Source organism: Micropterus salmoides, unplaced genomic scaffold, assembly GCF_014851395.1.
Source record: "Micropterus salmoides isolate LMB-PRFRI ecotype aquatic unplaced genomic scaffold, ASM1485139v1 Ms_hic_scaffold_20, whole genome shotgun sequence".
Classification (NCBI taxonomy): Eukaryota; Metazoa; Chordata; class Actinopteri; order Centrarchiformes; family Centrarchidae; genus Micropterus; species Micropterus salmoides.
Window position 1 is genome coordinate 20504776 of NW_024041151.1, and position 12392 is coordinate 20517167.

Sequence of the window (12392 nt, forward strand, 5' to 3'; positions counted from 1 at the left end):
GGCAGTTGATGTGCTCTAAAAAAATTCTTTGCAGTGTGCTCCCTCAAGCTTTATAAATGTCCCAGATATGGCTTTCCCCTCTCTCTCGCTCTCTCTCACATAAAACATTTACAGCACAGACGTTCCTGCCTTCTGCTGGGGAAACTATGCCAGACTATGATGGTAATTCCACACTAGCTGTCTGTCATCACTATATCAGGTCAGACTCACTGCTCTAGGACAGTCTCTCACTGCTCCATCGTTCTCACTCTTTGTCTCCTGTATATGTGCTGTTGCGTAATGCTTGCACTCAAACCGTTCAAATACAGCTGATGAAGACATTGTTGGTGTTCTTGTGACATTTGATAGCCGAATTCTCAGTTAGTTGTAATACAGCAATGGATTAGTAGAGCATCAGGGTCCCACAGAGAGTAGAGAGTTTCCATGACATTACAGTCTTGTTTGGATTGACTGGAAAGTGTGCTGGAGAGTAGCGAGCTGCATGTCTATGTGTTGTTGGTGGTAACTGGAACTATGGTTGCACCTTGGCAGGTCAATATGAATTGATTTTCAAGTTGTTTTTTTTTGCCACACTAGGCTCTGTAGATGGCAGTGTTAGTTTATTGGGCGTTCCACCACCTTGGTCCAGACAGAAATAGATTATCTCAACAACTTCTGGATGGATTGCCATAAAATTTTTGTATAGACACTCATGAGGATGAATTCCACTGACTAATTAGTTTTTTCTGTAGCCACCATGAGGTTTGGTACAGACATTCATGTTCATGGAATGACCCCCTATGCCTCTGCTGTTCTTTGTGTTTAATGCAAACTAGCAAATGTTTTCATGCTATCACGATAAACTACATAGTAAACATTATACATCAGCATGTTAGCATGCTCTTTTTCTAGTCTTGTTTATGGATTTGGGGCTCACATTCAAATATATTTAGCACAGCCTAACCCATTAAGAATCAGATTAGCGGTATGTCCTTAATCATTGTAAAAGCATTCCTAAGTGCCAGACAAGTGTACTCGTTACTGCTCATCTCCATTTTATTGGGGGAAAACTTTACTTAGCACCAATATACAACATTTTTTGTATTTTTTGATGCAGATAATGGTTGGGACACAATGTGACAATCTTTTTTCATACAGTGTTGAAAAAAAGTAAATTTTGTTATGCATTAAATTCTTTTTGTCATTTTGTCCAAAGCATCCATCTGTCAGCCATAGATGAGCACAAGATCAGTATTTGAGGAAAACCGTTTGAGGCTTTTCAAAAAAAAAACTTTGATACCTCAATATGATACCCTCACGTCTTATTAAAGTTCTTTCAGAGTACATATGAGTATCTTTTCATCATACCTGCAGATTCAATTTCACACTTATTTCCCAGCTGACTGGATACAACACAATATATATATATATATATATATATATATATATATGCTCATATAAGCTCAAACTGAACTTGCATATGTGTGATCCACTTCAGGTGAATACAATTTGAGTCCAGTTAAACTGACAAAACTTAAAGTGACCTCCACATACAATACATGCTCTTGGAAATATATAAAACTTTATACACAATTATACACTTTTAAAACAAAGTACTGCAGCGGCCCGTCAGTTGCTGGCCTACTCAGGGGTGATGATGGGGCAGTGGATAAGACACATGCCTTTGGTGTGAGAGGGTTCAACACCGCACTGTGACACCAGTGTGTCCCTGAGCAAGGCACTTAACTCCTAGTTGCTCCAGAGGCGTGCAACCTCTAACAAAAAATATCAATTGTAAGTCGCTTTGGATAAAAGCGTCAGCTAAAAAGAGTAAATGTCATATTAACAACATTCCTTCAAGGCTTTAGTGGTTTTATCCTCCACTGGTGATGTCACAATTGCACAGGGTCAACATTCACCAATTGGAGTAGGAGAAGAGCGGGTACTGGCTCCAATCCGCTGCGTGGCTATGGTGGTGGGGATGGTTGTAGTAGCCATGTTGTTGGCCGTTGTGTTCAGCTGTGGCAAGTGGATGAGGGGGAGGGTGGATGGGGTTGTATGCTGGATCCACGTCATTGGAAGGCAATGGAAATCTGGCGTACTCCGCAGGTCTGGAGAACAGAAAAAGACATGCTTACTGCCTGTGTATCTTTAAGTAGTCAAGAAGTCTATGAAGTTATAAAAGTGTGAAGTGCATGGAATTACTCATTACTGCTTCCTGTTGTTACATTCAAATGATATGAATGTTTATATTTTATTTTCCTGAACTAAGTCTCATTAGATTTGATCTCATCCTGGATATCTTAAGTCATACCTGTAGGGCTGGTATGCCGTGGATGCAGGCACCATCTGTTCTTCACAGCTGTAGTCATACTCGTGCAGCTCCGGGGGCTCAGCGTGTGGACTCTTGGATGGGTCCTGCTCCAGTGCCCAGGCTGAAAGGTGACCCCCCTTCAATAACGGCTGTGTGGAGGCCTGATTCTTCATTGCCTGCACTGACTGAGAGGTGGAGGGCATCCTCTGCAGGTCTGAGAGGGAAATACAATGTTTAATAGGATCTCATAGAAGTGTAATGACACTGGCGTGTTGATTTAAACAATACCACAAGGAATTTTATCTTTTGCCATAGTATGAATTCACACAAGCTGTAGGAGTAAAAACTTTACTTAATTATGATGAAACTTACCTGGGGGACTGTTGCAAAGAGCTTTCTTGTCCAGGAAAGCTCTTTTTGCGGGAGGGCTTCTATTTGAACGACACCTATGAAAGCATAACAAATTTTAAAGCATTTACACTTTTCTGTCCACTCAGATTTCATTTTCACTGTTGGTTATGTCCATACTGGCAGACATATTTTTAGCAACGTATGGTGATTGCAAATATCTACAACAAATATAAGTATTTTCATATTAAAAAATATAACTTAAAGATGCACAGAGTTTAACAGATAACAATGTACACAAACTATATTTACTTTGTTAAACATGGAATTCTTACCTTTTACTGTGGGAGTGGGTGCCCCCCTCCCTGAATCCCTTAGCGAAGGGGTTGTGGTCAATCTTCAATTTAGTGATCTTAAAAAAGGAAAGGAACGATAGTTGTCAAACTGTTGGTGGTGCAGAGTTTTTGTTTCAATCAAACAGAAAAACTGATGTACATGTTTCTACCTTTGGGTTTTGGTAAGCGGTCACTGCAGTGAAGGTCATCTCTGGGAAGGAGAAGGTCTGAAATGGGCCCCAGCGGACAGTGTAAGGACTATCTGCCTGGCAGACATGGAACCTGGGGTAGTAGCGATGCATGGAGTGCAGAATGATCTGTTGGGTAAAAAGGGCAGAGTGAGCAAAAGACACATTGGGTAAAGTGAAAAGTAAACATAGCATGGTATAATCATTTGTGTGTTCGATGGTGTCTTACATGGCCGTGCTGGTCTAAGGTGTTGTTGGTGAGCTTCATCTTGAGAAAAGACAATGACTGCTTCATCCAGTGGCTCCCTGGGGCAGGGGAGTCCGGGTGCATGTATGTCCGACACTGGGGCTGGGGCTCTGCCTTCCCCGCGACCTCCCACTGCTCCTTTTTCCACTACAGAGAAATTGGGGCAGGGAGGGATTAAATGTTACGAAGTGTAAGACTCTGAGGACATGTCTGATTAATCGGAACTCTTCATGAAGCATGAAATGCTTTTTCCCTCCACTCTACAATGCAAGAGAGCTGTGGTGCATGAAAACATCTTTGTTGGCAGGGTGTATTGGACTGCTGTAAAGAACTCCCTGTGTTACAATTTACAAAATCGTAAAAAAACACTTTGGACAAATTCACCACCACCAAAAACTCTCTCAGTTCTCTCCTACAGTACTTTCCCTTTATTATGCACTTAATTGTTTTCACGTGTGCCCTAAAAACAATATCTGTAACCAAATGGGCCACAGCAGTTGTTGTAAGAGCCACTGAATGTATGGATGACTGACTGCTCCTCATTCACAGATTGCGAATAAGGAGGGATGCTAATTGATTGGGCTTCCAGCCGAGAGTGCACAAACAGGAAGGCTTTGATATGCAGTGGTGAATGGCCCAGAGTGGGCCGGCCAATGTCTGGCTGCAGACTGCTTTGTTTTACATACTGCAATCTGCTGCTTTTACTCTTCAGCAAACCACACAAAATGTGGAAAACAATGTAAATCAAGAAATTAAAAAAGCTCATTCATACTAAATGAAAATGTTGTGTCTGAACCCCAAAGGAGTACAACAGTGCATACTTCTCAGTGTGTGTTGCATAATGCATTTACCTTGTATTTGAAGCTGTCTGCAGGAACCATATCTACCATGACAACATAATTGGCAAAAGGTTGAAGCCCAGATAGACTGATGCTGCAGTGTGGAAACATTCTCCTGAAACAAATACACAAAGTCAGTGAATGGTTTAAATGTTTTTGCAAAGTACTGGAATCAAATCCTGTGGGCGTTCACAAAATTGCGTGAACTGTGTGCAGTTAAACTCTCTGCTCTAAAACCTCAGCACAGGCAATTTCCCATAGGTGTTGGTCTATATGATATATTATAGAAATCACTGTTGGTCTTTTTAGAAAGCAGAGAAATACAAGTATGTGGATTAAGTCTTAATTCAGTAGCTGACTAACTGTGGCAGCGTTGTTACCTTCCATGCTTTGTTATAATCATCTCTGTCCAGATGCTGTGAAAGGACTTCCAGAGATCTGCGTTCTCAAGGGTCATCCTGATGCAGCCCTGCTGGTATGAGTCAGCTGCTGGAGGGGACCTGGACATGCTTAAATTCAATTTGGAGTCTGTGGAGAAACACGCATGTTCTGCAAAAAATTAAAACATATTTATAGAACATATGTCTGGTTTATTGCAGTATGGGGTTTATAGGAGTAGCAGAACTGGAGAGATCTTTTCTCTCTGTGAACAGCTCCACTTAAAATGTTTAACGCTGAGATATACCTGGATAGTTTTGAAAATTCAAATTTTATTCTCAATATTTCCCTTCAAATCTTTTAAATATTAATATAATTGCACAATTTCTCATGCTCTGGAAGAAATGTCTTGTAATAAGAAATAAGGCAAAGTAAGACCTCATTAAGATTTCCACTGCAATCTTGCATTTGTGACTATGTACCTACAGCCCAAAATGAACACATCATTACTGTGTGTTTTATCATTAATAATTCCAGTGTCACAGTGCACATGCATGCTCATACAGAAGTTTGGTGTAACAAGATAAGACTTACCAGAGATGTGCTGCATGTTGCTGTGTCCTCTTGTTGTCAAATACAGAACCTTTAAGACAAAGTGGTGCTTTCAGGTGTTCTAACACTGAAGTCCAATACATGGGGGGTCTCTATCCTTGAAAATTCTGAGCCTTGAACTTGATTGGTCATCACAGAAAGGGTGGGGTCTAAACAGCCAAGGGGGTGTAGTCAGAGCAGACTGAGGGGGCAGGTGAGAATATTACCTGATGCTGGAATCTAGTTCTAAACAAGCTCAGTTGCCATACTATACTGGGGTGAAGGTATTTCATTATACATACCTGCAAAGACTCATGCTTACCATTTTGGTAGTTTTTGATCACAGAGCGAGACCTGTGCAAAGGTGGCCATTAAAGAAAAGTTTTAAGTTTATCTTTAATTTAAAAGATATGAAGGATAATCCACTAAAAAGGAACATAAACATATCTAATACCTCAGTGCGTCCATTCTCGATTTGCTTTTACTCTGTTTTGTTTGTTTGTTCTTACCACTTTTAGGGACTCTGAAACAATCACAATGGCTTCTCTGATGATTTTCTAAGACCTGATTGTGATGAATCTAGTAGTGCTCAGTGCTCACCTATATACCAGTCACACACTATGCATGTACTATACCTGAAATAAGAGGGGGAGGGGGAAGAGCAGACAAACAGGTCCCTTCCTGGCTGCTTTGGTTGTGTATTGAGAACAGGTCGGAAGATTACAGAGGTGACTGGAGTTGGGGTGTAGCTTTGACAATGGCGGACAATGCTGCTAATCCTATGAGGCCATTTGGCCCTGCCCCCCCACACCTTTGTACTAACTCTAGTACCCTGGGAGGAGAGCGGGCCCTCTGATGGAGCCAGCAGTTAGCAGCCCGTTCACATGAAAGACTGATGGGAGGGAGGGAATAGCAGCAGTCTGGACTTTAGAGGACAACGTTCAAAAGTTTACATCCCAATGAATTTTCACCCTACATGAATTTCAATGTCTATTGTTCAAACTCACAGAACTTCATTTTAAAGTCTAGTGGAGAGCTCAAAGTTTTCAAAGATATCAAATAATGTCAGGCTGAATTTTGGGGAAATGTGTATAAAAGGATGTAAAAAAAAAAACAACCAACATCCTGAATATTTCCATTTGCTGAAGCCATAAAAAAAACATGGAATCTTAGAGGTTTGAATATTTACCATCAGTGTAAACATCATATAGCTTAAATTAAGAGTTGGTAAAAGCCGATACAGAAAATATATGATGCTGTCAGACAGCGAGGAATTTTGTAACACTGAAGCTAAAGGAAACAAGGAACAAAAACTAGCTAATCGAGACAAAAATATCTGCAAAAGGATTATGATTGTTGACTTAATACAAGAAATGAAGAATGGCGTATTTCTTTAAAAAGAAAAAGAGTTAATCATTTAGCTGATTTAAATCTATCAGCATTCTTGAAACAAGTGGTGGTGATACAATGGTAAACAAAAACTATAAAACAAACTCACAGTTTAATATTAGTTATGCTTTTTGGACATAATTCAGTATGCATATATTTTTTTAAATCCACCACACCAGATGTCCATATTCTATTTATATGGCATGCACTGACTTTCTTTGAGATTTGGGGGGGAAATAATTGTAAATCTGCCCTAAGTTTGCAACAGAGTGGCATTTGAGCTAACCTGAATAGCAATTGGGATGAGCCATATGGTCACGTGTGAAGCTCATGCAAGAGTCTTGAAATCAAAATTTTCAGCTGGATTGGCCTGAGCACTTGTCCATTCTCTAGGGGCATGCTTAGAAATGTGTTCATCTGCGGTCTGATATGGATATTTGTTTGACCTTACCACTTCATGGGACAAGATTCAGACCAGCTTTGCTTTTGAAAAAACGAAAACAAATGTGATTTAAATCCTCTCAGCCTTCAGAATTACCAGAAAACTCAAAGCAGTGAATGCTTTGGAATATAGTTTTCATTCTTTAAAGTGTTTTCTACATGCAAACTATCATTATGCATCTAATGTGATCCAAAAAGTCAAAGGAGCACTATATTTAAAATCCCATAGGTGTTGTGGTTCAATGTGTTTATTAATATACATAGTGGACAGTATTGTCATATCATTTGCCCAAGCAGAATGATCAACCTCTCCTGATTTTACAGCGCTCTTACACAAAGAGCGGCTCGCTGCCTTTATGGGGCCTTTTCCTCTCCAACTGCAGGCATGTTAAAACATTTCTCCTCTGCTTCAATCAACTTCAGACTTGAAGGTGGAATTCAGTCTGTTCCTGCCTGCGGGGCATGTGTCACCTCAGCAACTATGCTACAAAGTCAAGTTCATGTAGGAAAAAAAAAATATCGCTAACATCTGCTTCTGCTAATGGTGTTTTAGCATGATTGGGCAGTGCTGGAATGGGAATGCAAAACGTTTAACATTTGCTACACAGTTTTATCCAGCGATTTGCACTAAATCCGACAGAAGACTATGGTTAGAAGCCAATGACGCTGCAGACGTATGTGTCAGTAGCATTTCTCCTCCATCACATGTGATTCTTATCTTGTTTCTGTAATGCATCAGTTCTGCTGCAGTACAAATATCTCTTAGCACAGGAAATGTTGTGGTTTCAACAGTTTGAAAAGTTAGTCGAAGCTGCAGCTGGAAGATGCAGTGCATGACCCTGGTGGTGGTGGTGGTGGTAGTCTGGGGACTTGGCTCTGTTCACCGCTTGGTGTGAAGTGGGTGAGATGAATGATATTATTTCCTCCTTCACAAACTAAAAGGTACTCCCAAGCAAGGCATTTCATTTCTAGGAAGAGAGAGGTGTGTGTCTGTGTGGGGAGGGGGAATTCATGACATTTTCATTCCTTCAAAAAACAACCTACTCCAGCATCTTGCAAACTGCACCCAGAACCGCAGTGTCAACCTAAGATACATAACTGCAGATTGATCTAAGCAGGACAAAGGTCAAGAGAGAACTGTGAAGCTGCGTCGTACCATTAAAGCAAAGTTGCTCCATTTAATCTCATAAGGTTTCCTGAAATAGATTCAGTATTTAGAATAATAGCTTTTACTGTAGCTTTCCCATAAACTAACACACATAATACTTGGTGTCTGAATGTTCACCATTGTCCTACAACTGAAGTGATAAGATGAAATGTTTGGGAACCCCAATAAGTTTCACAGAAGCTTAGAGAAAGTGCCAATACTGCCACCTATTGGCTCTCTCCTTAAAAACTCAAATCCAAGTGAGCTAATCATCTGTTTCACATTTGTTTCAGTATAGATATATTTGCCTTGCATTGCGGTCTTGTCTTTTACAAAACTGAGGAAGGTGGCCTTGTCATCAGTAATACCCACAATGCAATTCAGCCTTCGGGCTTAACAGTTAAAAACCATTAACAGTACCAGTAACCAGTGTGCTGAAAAGATTTTAGGAGGGAAATTTAGCATTTAGCCCAGGAAGAAGACATGAGATATACAATAGATAGGAACAGGATGCAGATATACAGATAATAAAAACATCATGGTGAGACAGCTACATGAACCATACTTACCACATACCAGTGAGCACAAAGGTATGTGCGAAACCAGTAGTGCAGTTTTCTGATAATCCAGGTCAAAGTAGCAGTAGTGCATGGTAAATGCAGTATGTTATGAATGCATATGCAAATATGGGCTAGTATTTGTATATAGATTATTATGTGTGAATAATAAATGAATAAATAAAATCACCACAGTTCCCTGGTCTGTTGAGCGTGCTGACATATGCAGCTGGGAAGATGAGCTTTTCTGCAGCTAATATAATAACACAAAGTACTCTTCCTGAAGGAGCATCAGCAACACATAATGTTATTTCACCGGAGAAAAAATAATATTAGGAGGAAGGTAATGTAATTGCCTAAGAGGTATTAAATTATTACAAAGGATAAAGACACAATGTATTCAGTTGCTACCCTACATAGTTTAGCATAGAGAAGTGTTTTGTCAGAGACATGATGAACTTTATTTCAGCTGATCGTCTACAAACACCTAACATAAAAAAGTATGAAGGTTCAAATTAGACTATTAATTCTCACATTTGTGATAAAAATGATGTTTGAGTTTCCTAAGATGGACTTGAGAGTCATTTTCTCTGTTGTATTAAAGGTTAAATGTCATGTTTCTAAACAGAAATTCACAGACATGATATATTCAGGATATCCCTTGTGATGGTGGTGTACTTTATCGATTATACTGTATTGGAAGCTGTTGTGTCTACGCCTCATACTTTGTCTTGTGCAAGATGTGAATACTATTCCTGAAATCTACACTGAGATGTGGACAATTTAACAAGTTTGTCAAGAAGAAGGACAAAGTCATATTTCTAAATAGAAACACAAAGAAGAAAAATAAATATACTGAAAGTACTATAAAGTTTAAATCAAGGACACCTAAAAACTCAAAGGGGACAGAAAGCTTTTCATGCAAAGGGAAGAATGACTCTTTGACTTTTAGAGTGCAAAGCGCGACAAATTAAAGGAAATTGAAAAGAGAGAGAAGGGAGGAATTAATGAAACGATTACACTGAAAAATTAGAGGAGGAAGACAGGAAACAAGGCAAGACAAAGAGAAGGGCAAAGAGAAAGTGAAGGCAGAAAAGAATGGGTGAAAGATGAGGAAGAAGCCCCTGAGAGTGAGCACAAGAGAAGAAAAAAACCCCCTCTTGAGATAGGCGGGGGCAGCTAAAAATAAAAAGCAAAATAAATAGAGGGTGACCTTTAAGTAAGGATACAGAGCTTCACACAGAAATAAGTTTGTTTCAGAAGTAGAAAATACTGCATTTATCAACCAAAAAAAATTTTTGACTGGTCATTAACTCAAGTGGCTGTAGATCTAATACAAACTGACAGAGAGTGTAAGGTCGACCCAGGGGGGCGGATGTTTTTTCTGAGCCTCTGAACAGAAGCCCACAGAAATATTTAACAAGGCAGAAGAGCTGCTCTGAGCAGATACTTCTGTAATCAATCATTGTACGGGCTAAGTTGAGACAATTTTAACAATGCATGTTTTCAGTAACAGTTAATAACATTTTTAAATGACAGTAAACAATGTATTTCTTCCTTTAAATAAATTAGATTTGTAGGATCATGCTTAAGTCGACCTCAGAGACATGGCCTCCACGCCACACAAAGGTCATCATCCTGCTGGTTTGACAACTCTTGTCAGAATATTATATTTTATCAACAGCAGAGGGCAGCAGGGCACCAAAGTGACATGTATACCAAAGTACAAGTTGACTTTTCTGCATACAGTTTTTCAGTGGCTTTCAGAATAAATTCAAATCGCAACAGTGTGAGTTAATAATTACAGACAAAGCTAGCCATACATTGCTCACTGATGATTGCCTCATGTGGGCAATTTAGAGTCTGTACTTCACAAATATATATCACAAACACCCACATGTGTTTGGACTGAGGGAGAAAAAGTGCAGCACCCATAGGTGTCACTTACACTGGGGACGCTGGGTACATGTCCCCACCACTTTTTGAATTGGCTGATTTTGTCCCCATCACTTTTTGAAAACATTTGTTAAAAATGTTCTAAAAAAATAGCTTGCAACAAGAAATGTAAAATAACAAATGAAATGCTTTGAGAATTTTTATTTGCACAATAAAAAATCATGCAGTGCAATTTAAATCTAGAAGATACATGTGCATTGTCCAAGAAAGTAACTTAAGCAACCAAAAAAGCTACTGATCACTGCATTATATTCCATTATATTTTTTATATTTTGAATTGTCTCCTGCCACCTGAATTTTGTGTTTCCTTTCATATAAATAAAGACATTTAGACCATGTATTGGTGTAGAAAATGTCTCCAGAATGCAGTAAATTAAGAGTTTAATGCTCAGAATCTTCTGGGGGAGGTCCCCCACCCCCCCCCCACTCATATATTTCAGCATCAAATTTTTCTTCAAAATATTGGAAAAATATCTTCTCGTCTTGCTCTCGTCACAAAGTGACGCCCTTGGCAACACCTGAAGGAAACCTACACCTAAACAGAAAGACCAATTCAAATCCAAGGCCCACCTTGCTGTGATCAATTGAAATATCTTTACTTATCTTATAGTATAGTCATGAAAAATACAGATCAGATACTAAACACACATGTTTAGAAAGCAGAGCCAAGCTGCCACCACAACAGATGGTGCATCTCACAGTTAACATCCACTCAAACCATCCCATGACACATTTCAAGTTTTGCAGGAAATTGCTCTGGCTGTGAATATTTGAACCTCAGCATGGGTCACTTCAGACTAACCGATTGTCTCTGGCCGGCTGACAGTAACCCTGCCATTGATAGGAGCAAAGGCATTTAGGCGTTTTAAAGATAAGGATCCATGCCTGGTCAGCAGTATCTCATATATTTAAATTAATTTACACATTTGGAATGCACATGCAGGTACTGTGACTGTACCCACTCAAATCTGACTGAGTCATACATGCAGAGGGTGTAAGAATTACTTTGGCATCCCGTCTCTTTGCAGCGTCTCCGACGGCTCAAACGCCGTGCCTTGTCAACTGTTTAGAGGTCTGTGTTGTGTATTCTGCACCTGTGCCGGCTTCAGGGGTCCTGATCCGAGCTCTTTGATGTGCGTGTGAGGACAGCCGAAATGCAAACTGGACAGCCACAACAACAGCTGCTCCTCTCCCCCATGACCACCACCTCCCAGTATATGGAGGGCCATCCTGACACACACACACACACACACACACACACACACACACACACACACACACACACACAGAAACAGAAATAATTATATGCATGCGCCTGCGTGGGGTTAGCCAAGCTACCAGCGGTACAAAGACAGTGTGAGAGTGTCTGATAGAGAGCATGGTTCAGAATTCATATCACTGCAGAGCACTAACCTCCTCTTTCTGGGGCAAGCTCTCTCTGTCTCACACACGCACAAGCACACACACACACACACACACACACACACACACACACACACACACACACAAACCAAAACAAACTTAATTGATTTCATGTTGCCCTTTTCTGTTGGTAGCATTTTGTCATAGGTCTGGCAACCAGCGTCTGTCTGAACAGGAGGACCTTTGGTTTTGACACAGTGCTCTTTGTCATGGTTCTTTTTAGAAATTGATATTTTAAAGAAACATTCTTTTCAATACAAA

General features: G+C 39.9%; 1 protein-coding gene across 1 annotated transcript; it reads right to left on the bottom strand.

Moving 5' to 3' along the window:
* Window positions 1-1477: 1477 nt before the first annotated feature.
* LOC119914998 (T-box-containing protein TBX6L-like) lies at window positions 1478-4794 on the bottom strand. Its single transcript, XM_038734540.1, has 8 exons — window positions 4631-4794; window positions 4263-4365; window positions 3394-3558; window positions 3147-3293; window positions 2977-3053; window positions 2666-2739; window positions 2294-2507; window positions 1478-2090 (listed from the first exon to the last, which is right to left on the bottom strand). Exons 1-8 carry the CDS (start codon window positions 4756-4758, stop codon window positions 1895-1897), a joined length of 1104 nt encoding a protein of 367 aa, XP_038590468.1. The 5' UTR covers window positions 4759-4794; the 3' UTR covers window positions 1478-1894.
* Between the last annotated feature and the right edge of the window lie 7598 nt (window positions 4795-12392).